This window comes from Cottoperca gobio, chromosome 14 (genome assembly GCF_900634415.1).
Source record: "Cottoperca gobio chromosome 14, fCotGob3.1, whole genome shotgun sequence".
NCBI lineage: Eukaryota > Metazoa > Chordata > Actinopteri > Perciformes > Bovichtidae > Cottoperca > Cottoperca gobio.
Genome location: NC_041368.1, coordinates 6,573,897 through 6,588,917, shown reverse-complemented (window position 1 = coordinate 6,588,917; position 15,021 = coordinate 6,573,897). Strand labels below are relative to the sequence as shown.

The 15,021-nt window shown below is 39.6% G+C and overlaps 2 protein-coding genes across 2 annotated transcripts; one reads left to right on the top strand and one right to left on the bottom strand.

Moving 5' to 3' along the window:
• Positions 1-243: 243 nt before the first annotated feature.
• pigl (phosphatidylinositol glycan anchor biosynthesis, class L) lies at positions 244-12,383 on the top strand. The gene is made up of 7 exons (XM_029447930.1): positions 244-545; positions 1,338-1,437; positions 7,369-7,459; positions 8,287-8,354; positions 9,292-9,323; positions 11,203-11,336; positions 11,920-12,383. Exons 1-7 carry the CDS (start codon positions 287-289, stop codon positions 12,046-12,048), a joined length of 813 nt encoding a protein of 270 aa, XP_029303790.1. The 5' UTR covers positions 244-286; the 3' UTR covers positions 12,049-12,383.
• Positions 12,352-14,416, bottom strand: cenpv (centromere protein V). The gene is made up of 5 exons (XM_029447931.1): positions 14,072-14,416; positions 13,877-13,969; positions 13,562-13,631; positions 13,357-13,471; positions 12,352-12,534 (listed from the first exon to the last, which is right to left on the bottom strand). Exons 2-5 carry the CDS (start codon positions 13,966-13,968, stop codon positions 12,395-12,397), a joined length of 417 nt encoding a protein of 138 aa, XP_029303791.1. The 5' UTR covers position 13,969; positions 14,072-14,416; the 3' UTR covers positions 12,352-12,394.
• Between the last annotated feature and the right edge of the window lie 605 nt (positions 14,417-15,021).

Sequence of the window (15,021 nt, the reverse complement as noted above, 5' to 3'; positions counted from 1 at the left end):
CATATTCATTAATTTGTTCTCCTAAGAAGTTGATTTAAACTCAAATTAACTGAGAAAACGACTGTGTCTCCAAGTGACTGAAACACACTATTGTGGGGCTAAAAGTGAGCAGCTATTGCTTTGTTGGACTTAAATGTAATACTTATTGCATTCTCGTAAGACGAGGTAACGTTATATATTTATATATTAGACAGAATGCATAAATGTTGAATTTCTTTACACGTGGAACCATTTGCATGTTAGACTTTTGTCTTTACACGGATTGTTTACGGTAACGGTCAAAATAATGAGTGTTTACCTGGCTGTCTTCATAGTTTTATCCTTTATGGTTTGGATAAAATGCATTTACTATCGACATCGGAAAAATGTTGTGAAGTCCTTGAAACACGTAATGAACGTTTTACCAAACAGAGACACAAACGGTGCTGATATCAGAGCTCTGATTGTAACTGCGCATCCGGATGATGAATGTATGTTCTTCGCGCCAACGATTATACAACTCGTTGAATTAAATGCCAGCGTTCATTTGCTGTGTTTATCTGAAGGTATGGTGACGGCACACTTTTGTTTTCACAAATAACGTTTATAAGTCTATGTAAATATGGAGAAATGCTTGCTACTAACCAACGTTTAATTACACGTTTTAATCATGTGAGTTAACAGAAAATAGTTTGCTAAACATTAAAGTTAGATTGCATTTAAAGGAAAGTGAAATAGCAGTTAATGAAAAATAGTGTAACTCATCGTAGTCATTAACCACTGAAAATATACAGAGCTGTTTTTTTAAAGTCGTTCCACGTTGTATCCACATAATAAACAGCCTACAATCTGGATTCCGGAAGTTGTTACTTGTGCTTTTTGAGTGACTAAATCACTCCCTCCTGTAAGAATTAAGAAAGCCAGTCTTTTGGCAAGATAAGACCAAGAGTTGTTGAATTTTAGGCAAAATATGAAAATCACACATATTTGGGTTACAGAGATTTCAGCAGCAAACTAGCCTTTCTAGGAAATGTTTAACAATGTTGGTGTCGATCATCTTAACCAAATAAACAAGGGTTTCTTGGGTGAACTAAAGGCAATCTCGCTTCATGATGAATAATGAGCTACATCGAAGCATTGAAGTGTAATTTTTAGAAAGGAATCGTAGTACTAGTAAAACTATGTATCATGAATGAACACTTAACATCTGTGCAGCACTGTGTTTAATTTAGATCCAAATTAACTGATGTTAGAGGGCCGTTACATAGTTAAAGAACAGGATATTTCAAAACGTTCCACCTAGACAAAATTCATTACGGTACATCTATAGCCTAATTAGTCCTCCATATACTGTTCAGGAAACTACTACAATCAAGGAGCTCAGCGTAAACAAGAACTTCGCAAAAGCTGTGCCGTGTTGGGGATACCAGACTCCAGAATTGCCATAGTAGACCATAGGTAAGCAGCCATCGGCAACAAATACACAACATTCAAATTACCACATTTCAGCGTTCATTGTGCCTTTTTAATGTTAAGAACCCTAAGTTTGTGTTTGCTTATTGAATATTCAGATTTGTGTGTTAAACATGTTTGTACTGTACATGTCAATTGCAGACTCTCAATAGGATTTAAAACTGAAGGTAATTGTAAGCTATAAGTCTCAGAATGTCTGCCTGTTGGGAGCACATCAGCCCCCTCCCACAAATAGAACCAATAGAGAGCTGACCATAAATCACACCCCTCCATTCTCACCACAACAGAGCTGATCTAACCTCGTGTCACAGAGGAAATAAATGAGTAGGGTTCAGAGGCTGTGACAGGTCTTCCCAGTGGGACATGGAGCCTCCTAAAAAGCTTTTCAATTTCAAACTGACATCAATCTATTTATCTATCTACATATCCTTGTAACACTATAGTAAAGCATGTTTTGAAATTATAATTAAAGCAGATTTAATACTAAATTAGTTTACTAACGTATTTGACATTTAGTGAAAAAGACAAAAGTTTTCCTTAGTGGAACTATGACATTTTATTTAGCCTGAAATGTTTGCACCACTGAGCTGTTTGTTTGCTCTGAGCAGTCTATCAACCTATTTGAGCAGTTATGATGGATAACTCTAATGTCAGTCATCCCTACAGGGAAACTGGGTACATTTAGATGACTAGTGCTGACAATACAGCATACAGTACAGTACAATATTCTTTTGAGAGGTAATTGACTATTAATTGAATTACATTGTTTTCCTCTTCACTACTGAATGAAATATGTTGGTGCTTCCCAAATACAGTCCCTCATTCATTCATGGCCTCAGAGTTCCTCTCAGACTGTTTCTTATATTGGCCAACTTTTAAGCATATCTGCTACTCAGATATAGAGAAGGAAATGAAGGGTGGTTTCCCAACAGTTTTCTTAGAGAGTTGTTGCACATTCCAGCTTAGTTGCAGGAATATGACCATTCAAATAAAAATTCTTACTTTTATTTTTGCTTGCTCCCGTTCATCCTAGAGTACTATAGAATCAAATGCTTGATAAGGATTTTCTGACTGCAAATAAAAATGTATAATTTTACAGAACAGCATGTAATCCCATAAATGATGTACGGAAACTTATATAGTTCTTTCGGCGTCGCTGTTAATGCCTCCAAGTTAAAACAGACTTCACTCACAACCGTCATTTCACATTCAAAGCGGTGTGCAGAACTGGGAGCGAGAACTACTTGTTGGCCAAATTCTTTGAGGAGCTCACTCTTCTTCTGTTTTCTTCTATGTTTTGCTGTTTATGCAGCTGTAAGACTTCCAGTCTCCTGACTATTGGCAAGGTCATATTACAGAGAAAGTAATGGTAAAAGGTGATGTTGAAAAGGGGGATTTTTTTCCCTGTGGATCAACCCTGCCGCTTTCCTTGAAAATGTTTAGAGTTTCTAAGAACCTTAGGGCTGCCTACATGTGGGACTCTACATGTTGGCGGCTCACCAGGAGAGATCTATATGAACTCTAGCAATAACCTGGAGCACACAGTAATAAGCTGGCAGGATGCCCAGGTTGTCTGCTCTAGAGAACATTGTGTGTGTGTGTGTGTGTGCACGTGTGTGTGTGTGTGTGTGTGTGTGTGTGTGTGTGTGTGTGTGTGTGTGTGTGTGTGTGCTCGCATGCACGCACGCACAGACTTCAGTTTTATCATCTTGTGCACACAGAATATCGCTGAACTTTGATCTTAGTGCTGTCTGCACTTCTGCTGAACTGGAGTGTAGCCCATTTTCCCTTTCTGTGTATTCTGCTGTTTGCCCAAAACACACACCAAACAGCACTTTGAGAGTCTCCCTCTCTCCCCCCCTCTTTGTCCCCGTCTCTCTTTCTCGCTCTCTTTCTCGTGCTGTTCTCACCCTCTGTTCCATCCCCTCCTCCTCTTGTCCATGTCTGCTGAAGCCAACTGCCAAGGACTGTGGGATACATTTTGGCTATGCTCTGAGCACAGCTAATGTAGGTCATTCCAAACAGTTTTTCTCTTTCGTGTGTCTGTACATTGCTAGCCACATTTTTGCTTTTAACCGTCATACCTAAAACAAGCACAATATGTATGAAAATTAGCACCTTGGCTCAAGACCTGAGATTTGTATGTGATACAAAACCTGGGGCAGATCCCCAGAGTTTGAGGGATCAAAATATTTGACTTGAGTTTTTGCCAAGCTGGGTATTATTTGTCACACTTGTCAAGACTGACTTGTCTATTAAGTTGAACTTCAGTTGTCACTAAAGTTTTGAAAAAAAACATCTTAATGAGTCATTTGGTATTGTAATGACATTTCAAATCCTGTCTTGGTTCAACTAAATATGATTATGGCAGTGTATTTATATTAGATGGGTGATGGATTTAAAGGTTACCTGTGGAGTGTTTGACCTCTAGGGGCTGTTTTGCTAAGAATGGGTCCCTGTTTTGGTTATCTTGTCCACGAGGACGCACGTTATACATTCCTGCCAATGGTTTCACACTATTCCCCTGATCCACAGATTACAGTAACACAGCAAGATACACAACTATGAGGCAACAAAGGCCTTGTACAAGAAAATTGTTAGCAAGTAAACATGTATGTAAACAATGTATGTAATCAAAATACTGACATTTTCCTCATACAAGTGGAGTGACATTAAGATATTGTTAAACCTGATAAAACTGTATCAGAAATGAGCACATGAATGTTAATATGTTGTATATATATATTGTTGCAGTATGAGCTGTATCATCTCATTCATCAGGGTAGAGTGTGGGAGCCACTGGACTTTTGTTTTCAAGCTAAAGTCTCAACTTCAAAAAGTGTAGCGCACAGTGTGGGTTCATGTTTCATGAGACAGATCTGGGTGAGACTCGCATATACAGCCTATGCTATGGAATAACATTTGTTTTAAAATAGGATTTTCCCTTTAATGCTCAGTGAATAGGACAGCTGTGTAGACAGTATCTGGGGCCCCAGTGCATGTTGGGGCCTTTGTGATCAAGCTGGATCTGAGCACGCTCTGCTGCCTCTCCACTTGCACTGGCTTGACCTCTGTCTGCTCCCAGGACTCGATTATAGCTGCTCACTGCACAAATCCAACCATCTCACTTCTATATTACATTATCAATCAGACTAAACTAAAGCAACTCTATCTCACCCATCTCATTCCTTTGAACTTTAACCAGTCGATGCAGTCCATGATAACACATTTACTTTAGTTAGAAAAGTCTTTACTCAGACTCAAATCAAAAACTGAAGTTGTGTAAATATCTGTGTGGATGTAAACAAAGATCTCAGCACTGAGTTTCTGGAAAAGAAAGCCATATTCGCTGCAGTAACACCATATCCCCACACAAGATTTATATATTCATTGATCAGTGGTAGAAAATAGCCCCAGCTAATTTATAAGCACATGGCAGGGCAGCAGTAAATAATGGTGAGATGTTCCAGCCTGGCCACTGACCTCTGGCTGTGCTTTTATTCCAGATAAATTTGCTACAAGCACACACTGGCCTCTAAATAGTCAAACAGTTGCTTTTCCCATTTTCTGAATCCTGCTGACAGACAAACAAACATGTCATTTTGTCACATTGCTCTTTCTCTGCACAACTTGCTTTCAAAACAACACTAACATCATTATTTCCATGGTTATTTTCATGATAGTTTATCAGCTCAACAAAAAAACCTGCAACCACAAATGCCTCTAATTCATTGTGAAACAACATCTGTCTATTGGTGTTATTGCTATAGTTGTAACTGCCTTATTGCAGCGTGATATTGTGGGCGTACTGTCGGTTTGTAGTGGCATATCTGCCGTTCCCAGTAGGACATATTATCTGACTGTGTGGACTGAAGTCTGGCTGTTTCACAGGCCTGCGGTCCGTGTGACCAGACTAAACAAGCACACACACACACACACACACACACACACACACACACACACACACACACACACACACACACACACACACACACACACACACACACACACACACACACACACACACACACACACACACACACACACACAGAAGAATCCCCTTACTGGGCCAAAGTTCAAAAACTGCATACAGATGCCTGCAATTAGACATCCACATACAAGGGGAGGTTACTTTAGGACATTTGGCACTGTTGCCATGGTGAAGTTGACTCTCAGCCTGCATCCTGCTTGAGAAAGGTCAGGTGTCTTGTATCTGTTGTTCATTTTTCTTTCTTTTTTAATCCTCCCCTTCCATGTAGCCTTGTGCTTAGCTGCGGTTGTAAACGCTGAGGCAAAATGTCTCAAATAATAAATGGATGAATACAACAGTGGGACAAAAAGGGCAACACTAAAAGTGGAGTATAGCCAAGCAGTGAACTCGGTATGATATTCTAAATAATTAATATTCATGCACTTTTTCAAATTCGCAAAATCCTCTTGTTGTTTTTATTAGCCTTAAAGCAGACAGAAATGAGGACATTAGGATTGTGTTTTATTAATTCATGCAGCATTAAACATCGGTTTACAGAAGATTCTATTTCACTGAGCAATCCTGCTCATCCTTATATGTCACGGGCATCAAAGTGTCACAGCAGTGCATTCACTCGATGACGGACAGTTTTAAACTATCACTGAACCACCCCCCCCCCAACCTTCCCCTCTTCCCCATGACATGGCGGCCCCCCTGCCCCTCCACCCCTTTACACCACAGCCTGACCCTCACATCACTGGCAGCCAATAGATTTGTGGCCTAATCCATCACTTCCCTCTCCGAGCTCAACTGTCCTGACTCATTGTTTGCAATGAAGGGGAAGAGAGCAACTGTTGACCCCACCCCCACACACGCACACCTACCCCACTTCACTTCACGCCATCCATGTGCTACCCCAAGTGGTGGTGGTGATGATGATATAGATATAATATTGTCAGATCATCTCTGAAATGTTTATTTTCTTCATACGTTTAACATCACACTACAATCATTGAAGACAATGTATCAACACCCTTCAACGTACATTTGATCCGGGGTTAAATTTCTATTTAACATTTTAGGATTGACCGGTGCACAAAAGAGTTCTTCAGTGCAACACTGTTAAATCGTAGAACCCTGTTTCTCTGTTTTGATGGTAACAATTCATATTCGCTGTTCAGCCTCAATATGTCGTTGTGGCAGCCTGATTCAGAGAGTTGGACAGACACTTGGTATGTAGTATTCCAATACTGTTAAACACTCATAATCACAGAAGTAAAGAACAGAAGAAGAATGTATCTACTCGCCCCAAAGGACCCTAAGGCAGCAGAGAAAATAAATTCTTTGTTTTGTCCTTTTGCAGACAGATTCAGGATTCAGGACTTTTATGTGAACTGTGTTGGCTCAACTCATATCTGTTTGAGTAGGTTTTTAAGCACTTTTTACTTTTGAGGCTGGTTTCTTTTGAGTTCAAGGGGGACGTGGAACAGCCATAAAAAGAATTGCTTTTTATTTTCTTAACAGAGAGGGAAAAAGCCTGTTATTATTTGTGCCAAAAAGGTGGTCTATGCATGTTTAGTAGGCCAAGAGCTTGAGATGGCCAAGTGTGATGTTTGATGTGTACGCTCTGTGTTGTCTCCAGGCTGTAGTTTCAGATGAACATGATGCTGAGGGTCGTCCGACCCTTAACCTCCCGGACTTCCCAGCACTCTCCCGGGTTTGCATTCCATAACAGCGATTTCTCAAACGCTACGTTGAATCTGAAAAGAAATCTGGGGCACAGAAAGGAATGGGACTGCTCAGCCAAAGAAACACCCAGCATGCTTATGTTGTGTAGACTTGATGCAGGGTTACGTCGCAGACATAAAGCACTCCATTTTCTCAGTAAAACATCGTTGTAATAACACTTGGAAGATAACTAATGTTCCTTTATTTTTGCCCTACAGAAAACTTCCAGACGATCCGAAAGCAGAATGGAGCGTCTCACTGGTCTCTTCTTTAATTGTGAATCACATGAGATCTCACTCCTTCAACATGGTATGCTCGCTGAATTCTTTCATTTCCTGTTTGATTGTTAACACACACTTTCCCTGCCATTCTCTGTACATAATCCATGTATTGTTTTGTTCAATTTTCACCATATGTTTTGACCCTACAGCTCTCGAGCTCATTATCCCAGTTTCACTGTGGTCTGCGTAATAATCCTGTCAGAGTTTGGATTCCATTTCGGGGTTTACACAGAGATTTTTAATGCGCAATTGCAGTTCTGCACTATTAGCTTGTGGGAATGCGGTTAATTTAGAATCAAAGAATTTCCATCCGGTCTATCTCAACAACGACAAAAACTGAAAAAAGTACAGCAGCTTTGGAAAACAAAACGCCATTCTTTAGGGAAGAGCTGGGTTCTTCTATGCTGCATTTGCTGATCTCTTTTTGTTATCAAAGACCACAAACAAACAAACGTCTCCTCCCATCCTGTCAGGCTCAGCAGCAAAAAAAATTTCACTTGTTCTGCTCTTGAACTGAATAACAAGAAAGTCACTTATAATAATTTGTGGTTGGGAGCTTAAATTTATTCTTGATTGCAATGACATAGTCATGGTCGAATACGACTGAGCAAATGCCAAGTCTTTAGTCGAGACCTTTCTCTTTCCCTTTGACCTGATTTTTTTTTTCACTTGCTTTCTCTGGTGTGCAAGCATGCTCACAGAAAAAGGCTTTTAAATATCAGTTGCCAGCTGCCAAGCAGCTCCAGTCAAGACACAGAACTCTTCCACTAACCCAAGAAAATATTTTGCCTCTGTTTATTTAAACTCACTTTTACAGGCTTTACACCCACACAATGAGACATTTTGTTGTTTCAGGTGCTGACCTTTGATGGAAGCGGAGTGAGCGGCCATGCCAATCACACAGCCATCTATAAAGCTGTCAGGTACTGACTGAACTTGAAGGCGTTGCCATCAGAAAAAGGATTAAACTGATTTTAAAGACACCAAATTAAAGATGCCATCCAGATGGAGTTTGTGTGGCTTACACATGATGCATACAGAAACCACCCCACTCCACAATCATAAAACATTGTCCAGGAAAATGCAGAAAATTTAGACTTACATCAACATCCATCCTTCCAAATGTTAGCCCACAAAGACACACACACACACCATGTTTTTTAGAATTGGTCTGTCACATAGCTGAGAGGTCATCCAAATGGAGTCCTCAGAGGCACTCGGCTTTGCTCCCAGAGAGAACAGCAGTAAATCCTGTGCCTGAAGTGGTGAGGTGGGAGGGCAGCTCTGGTTTGGAGAGGCCAACCAAGTAAGTTGCATCAGACTGTTGGTTTAGAAAAAAGTGTTTTTCACTGTGAAGTGTGCGTCGCTGTCCCGATATTGCACTGATGCCTTTATTGTCTGTTCCTGTTAGTCATGTTTGTTTCCTTCACTGAGCATGTATGACCCTCTGTCAATCTGTGGGCCTCCTCTGTTGGTAACATGTGAGCTCTCCAAATGTCTCATGATACCTATTCGGCTGAAACCCAGAGGGGGCTGTGCACTAGTTTTGCAGTGCGCTAAATCTCAATGGTTTGTTCTTGGGTTTTGTTTTTGGTCAACATGTTAAAGGTACAGTTCACCCCAAAATCAAAAATACTTGATTTTCCTTTTACTTGTAGTGGTATTGATTAATCCAGGTTGTTTTGGTGTGAGTTGCAGAGTATTTCTGATCTGAGATGTCTGCCTTCTCTCCAATATATAACGGAACTAAATAATCTCCCTCTGCAATTTATTTGCCAAAACACAAACCTCGTCAGTAAGATGTATCATCTCTTTGACAACACTTTCTGTGGATAACATTGTTCTTTTCTCCCCTTTCAGCCATCTTGCTTCCACTGGACAAGTACCCAATGGTAGGTGGGACACAAAGGAGACTTATAAAGGTTTAGATTTTTGAAAATGTGTGAGAAATGTTTCCGGGTTGGATTTAAGGGTCCATCTCAGAAAAGTCATCAGTAAAGGTGGCTTTACATAAATCCTCATTTGGACAAACAGCTTTTTGTGTTTGGGGGATCAACACGTGGTTTTCCTTACCTACAAAACTTACTGGGATCATTTTAAAGTCAAACAAAGTTTTTGATAAGCGATCAGTCATGAACGATCTGATGCTTTATTGTATTAGTTTATGTCTTGTATTGTTTTGTCTGAATGTTGTGTGAGTTCTGTGTTTTTAATGTACATACCTAATTTGAGTTTTGTACTGTTTGTTGTGGAGTTTTATCCTAAAGGCCCATCTAGGGACGGGCATTGCAAATTAGCTTAGGCTACAAATGCTGTGGCGTCTAGTACTGGTTTAGGCTACACACTTGTCCCTGTACAAATCCCATTTTAAATCAAAATAATAGTAAAACATTTCGAGTAGGGAACCAGTTGTTCTAGTGGGAACTGTTTCCGCTAGATATGGAAAGTACGATGACGATGAGAACACAAGCCTGGAAAAAAGTTGTATTAATTATTAAGCTTTAAGCAGCATTTTAATTTAAAGATACAGACTGCTTCACAATCAGACGAGACAGAAATGACTTCCTCACATCTGGAGCACCACCTCTGCAGTGTGTTGGAAAGTGCTGTAAACTCTGGCTTGGTATTATGTTAATGTGCAGCGCCCTCTCCTGTTCAACATGGTTGCATGAGTCTTGTGTCTCCTCTACATTTTGGACTGCTGGTGCATGAGGCATAACACCAGTTGCAATACAAACATTTGTATTTCACCTCAAGCTACATAACGCTAGTTTCATTCTAGATGTTCATAGTTTAAAACTGATGTTAAAATCAGTGTTTCTTTATATATTTACTGTGTAGGCATAATCAGAATGTATGCCAATTTGTGTTTTTAATTTCCACCCATATGGACTGAACTTTTGGTTGCTTCTGAAAGGTCTTATGATGATGCCCAGTGTGTGTGTGTGTGTGTGTGTGTGTGTGTGTGTGTGTGTGTGTGTGTGTGTGTGTGTGTGTGTGTGTGTGTGTGTGTGTGTGTGTGTGTGTGTGTGTGTGTGTGTGTGTGTGTGTGTTGATAAAAGTACAGGCATGACTGTGCTAGTTAGGTAAACATTAAGGCAACAAACTAACAATAAAGTTTAAGCAGACCGCGTGATAAGAAACGAGCATAGCAGGCCAGAGTAGTTAATCATATGTTGCACTGTGCTTTTTGAATGGCAGGAAGACATTATCATCTCAGTCCAGAGGTCACACACACACTTTATCTGCAGTCTGCCTTGCCCTCTTTAGTCTGCAGTGAGCAATCTTATAAGAGCAGGAGTGTCATTAATCACGCTCTGTGGTTATTTATACTACGCATTTACACCTCACCTGTTTGACTGGTCTTACTGTAGCACCTAAGAGAGAATTAGGCCTAACCTGATCTGTAATAAGCCTCTTCTACTGGCTGTTCAGCAATACTCCCCCAGCAGTTTTAAGCTTCTGGTGCCCCACTAACTCGTGCTGCATGACGGGTTATAGTCGGAAAATAAAGCATTTTGACAGTCTGGGCTCTGTAATATAATGTGATATTTTTGCAGTTGGTTATCCAGTTTTTCTACGATTTCCTGACAATAGCATTAAAAAGAAGCATTGCATTACAGTATGCTAAGGACTTGAGGTTGCTTCACAATAAAGAACATTTGGAACAGAATATCCGGAGAGAATGGCCTAGTTAACACTCTGCTGCTGTAGTGGGTGTAACGATTAACTTATATTAACAGCTAACTGGGTCTCTGTCTGTCCTCCCAGAATGCTGTTTGCTCTCCCTGGTGACTGTTGGCCTCTTCAGGAAGTACATCTCGTTCCTGGACATTCTCTTCAGCTGGCTGCTGCCCTCGAGCCTCCGGTGTCTTGTAGGCTCCCAGGGCTACAGGCAGGCGACAGTAAGCCTCATAATGGACTGTTTGTTGGCAAAGCATGTCACTTTCTACATTTAGAGATCAATTGTGCTAAGCACATTTTTACAAGGCTGTAAACGGTGAATGTGCTGAATAGGCAAGTTTGGAGATAAAGTTTGTGAAAAAATAAACGGGTGAGGAGATTGGATTTATGTCTCACAAAGCTAGGGCTGCAATTTATGATTATTTTCTCTAGATTTATCGATTAATCGTTTGGTTTGAAAATGTCCATCCCACTTTCCCAAGGTCCAAGGCGGTGTCTTTAAATGTCTTGTCAGTCCAAAACCTAAAGATTTTCATTTTAACATGATATCAAACTAAAAAGCAGGAAATCTTCATAATTCAGAGGCTGGAAACAGCATTTTCTTTAACAATTAATTGATTATCAAAATAGTTGGCAATTACTTTTCTGTTAATCAAGTAGTCATCGCTACTCTTCATCAAGTTAAGATTATATAAACAAGTAAATACATTTACACTAAGTTGCAGATAGATTTTGCCCCCTGTTAATTGGGATCTCGTGATAACATGCAATGGTTAACTTCAAACAACCCTCTTTTCTTTTCAGGATGCCATGCTTTGTCACCGCACCCAACTCCTGTGGTTTCGTTACCTCTACATCATCTTGTCTCGATACTTGTTCGTCAATACATTCCATATCATCCCACAAGGTCCAAAGAACCTAAAGATCTATTGAGTTATGAGATAAACTGATGCACTGATTGTCCCGCTGCCTAACTACTCCATTACTGTGGAGGGAATTTAGTTTACAAATCTGATTAGCTGTTTTGCTCACTGTAAATAAAAGGTTTATTCAGTACTTTATTAGCTAAGGTAGCCTGGGAGTTTTTTTTCCATAAAAAATGCTGATTATAATTTTGAAATAAAAAAACTTCTTTTTGCTACATAAACATCTTTATTGTCAATACACTGTATAAACAACACTAAGGTTTGAATTTGAGTTTTTCATCTTATATTGTCAAAGATTTTTCTGTTGTACTGCTGATTAAAAAAAAAAGCTTGATTCTTAAATCCCAGTGTTTTCATTGTGTGTCTGCTGCAAGTTTAGACATATCTCTGATGCACTTGTGAGCTTTCATGCTTTCTTCCCACTTCTCCCCACAAAACTTCTCCACGGTGATACTGCGGACAGTACCTGGATCCAGACAGTGCGGAGCAACCCCTGGGAAGAAAACAACATTATCATTATTAATAATAACATATGAACAAAACAGTCCACACACATCAAAATACACCACATGGGGCTGAGTCAGAATAAGATGAGCTGATGGTGCACAAAGCTCCCTTCGTCATACAGTCTCTGGCGCAGGGCCCTACAAGTGCGTTAAGGACAGTCTTTGGAAAGCAAAAGATATCAGATTTCAGACAGATATCAGGAAGGAGGGTTGAGTATTGTAGAATTTAAAGTTGAATGAATGAGAATCATTTCCAATGCTTAACACAGACAACATCTTATGAATCTTTTGTGCATCATTGTGTTATTTTTTGGCCATCATGGGGATTTTTTACACTGAGTTGTTTGTATAGGGTATCCCAATCAATAAAGCTTGTTTATTTCAGTATAGTGTAATGCATATGATGTATACATATACTTTATTTTCCTTTTCTGTGTTTTCTCTTGGAAGGTAACAAATGCAGCATGGTATGTCAACCAGGCATACGTTTATTTTTCTCTTTCCTTATTTAATTCTGTTTTGTTTTCTATTTATATATTTTTTTTTTAAAGAAAACAGTCCATTGTCTTCAGCTCATTTCACTGATAACTTGGCTTTACTGGCTCAATAATGCAAAATATTAGGTTTCAAGGGTGGTTTCCTGATATCAGTATCTGTTATAGACCATTTATCTCTCATTGTGAACATAACATTTCTGTTTTCTACAAATAACATAAATATAGGGCATTAAAGAGTAGAGCCCTAACACAGCAGGATGTTAGTTTACAACACATGAGCATGGTGTGACTGTCAGCAGTTAGCGGTCATACCGTATCCATCAGGGTTGGAGCGTGGAGTGTAGAAACTTTGAACTCCGCAGGTTTTACAGAAGGTGTGTTTAGCAACGTGAGTGTTAAACGTGTATGTGGTTAGATTATGTGACCCCTGTGAGGGAAAACAAATTATTATTCACTTAAAAATGCTCTTTTAATTTTTCAGTTTAAATGTATCAAATGTTATGCTTGAGTTTACTACCTGTAAGAGCGTGAAGTGATTCTTTGGAACAATGAAATGATGGTTTTGTTTCTTTGTGCAAATGCTACAGCTGGAGAAACAGACACAAATCAGTTTATATTGATTTGCTACAAAGGGTACAGGCTACAAAACATTTTTTGAAATCTCTTAAAAAATGATGATAGTTTTAAGATCATTTTATAATTTTATTTAGCCAAACTTAAAAATGTATTACCAATTAATTTTAGATTTAAAATAATACATGTCTTGGATAGTCTTTTTTTTGTAATACAAACATTTATTACAAGACAATATCATTGAATTTAATATCCTTACTTGCATTGGAAAACTTGGAGGTCTGGGGAATTCAAGACTTCAAATCTAACAGCCCCACAGTGGCAGCCGCCTGTATGTTTCACCAGAGCCATTCTGTGGGAACAAGGAAAATGAGGAACACATATGTTTATATTTAGGTATTCTGGGATGGTACTTTAGTCACTTTGATGTCAACAAGAGAAAGAATGTATTTACCAAACTCTTCACTGAAGTTCTGGTGTGATGAGTTGGTTGTGAAACCTGTCGACGTGGAACTGAACGTCCCACCCAAAACAGCTCCAATGTCCCTGCTGAAGAAAACACAATGACCCCAATCAAAGTCCATCAACTGATAAGAGTCACATTAACATTAAAAGTCCCTCCACTTTTGATCCATTCACAGCTATTGATGTGTCATTGAAAATGCAATGAAATAAAAAAGAATAGCTAATGTCAAGTTTGTTGCCCCGAGCTACGGACAACACTTTTATTTCATGTGATAATGCTTCAACAGTACTCAGCTAAAGGCGTGTATCCTGTTTGAAAGATTGTTTTTTTCCTGGAACACTTTGAGGCAGTGCATAATTATTCCAAGCAAGGGGAAGGGCAAAGTACAGCAGACTTGCACAAACACATTCCTCAGAGGTTGAACTAGTTCAGCCAGACGGTGCTGCACTGTGTTGGAAAGCACTGGCGTAGTGCATCACGGGTTGGGTGTCATATGACAGGGTGCTGCTGGAGGAGTGGTGGTGAGGGAATGCTGTAACCCAGATACATAAATTAAGACTCTCCCAGCTGTATCATATCTATGACCCAAAAATAGGATCACAGTAGGTTATAGACCCCCATCTGAGCTTTGATTTAATTTAGTTCACAGTGCCACAGTTGTCTGTAATAATGGTGGAAGACAAAAAGTGGAGTCAAATCTCTGGTTTCATTTTATTATATCTTGCTAGCGTCCTGTGTTGCTTCCCATAACCAACTTTGGAGACCACTGACCTAGATCTCAGATGCTAAGTATGTTTAATTAGCTGGGTCACTTCACTCCAGGAGCATGTCACCAAAACTCACAGTTCCACTGTTTTCCAGTATCACCTGACGTCATGCCAGGCATAGTTAGACTCGCACTCACAGGGATAAGATCAAGCCCTTTCCTGTAAAACTGA

What these genes read in the sequence shown, in the direction of transcription:
- pigl (XM_029447930.1), top strand. Translation starts at nt 287, where the DNA reads ATGAGTGTTTACCTGGCTGTCTTCATAGTTTTATCCTTTATGGTTTGG. An exon ending in GCCATCTATAAAGCTGTCAG is followed by an intron (nt 8,355 to 9,291) that starts GTACTGACTGAA and finishes CTCCCCTTTCAG; the next exon opens with CCATCTTGCTTCCACTGGAC. An exon ending in AGGGCTACAGGCAGGCGACA is followed by an intron (nt 11,337 to 11,919) that starts GTAAGCCTCATA and finishes TTTTCTTTTCAG; the next exon opens with GATGCCATGCTTTGTCACCG.
- cenpv (XM_029447931.1), bottom strand. Translation starts at nt 13,968, where the DNA reads ATGGCTCTGGTGAAACATACAGGCGGCTGCCACTGTGGGGCTGTTAGA. An exon ending in CTCCAAGTTTTCCAATGCAA is followed by an intron (nt 13,632 to 13,876) that starts GTAAGGATATTA and finishes CTGTTTCTCCAG; the next exon opens with CTGTAGCATTTGCACAAAGA. An exon ending in ATCACTTCACGCTCTTACAG is followed by an intron (nt 13,472 to 13,561) that starts GTAGTAAACTCA and finishes TTTCCCTCACAG; the next exon opens with GGGTCACATAATCTAACCAC.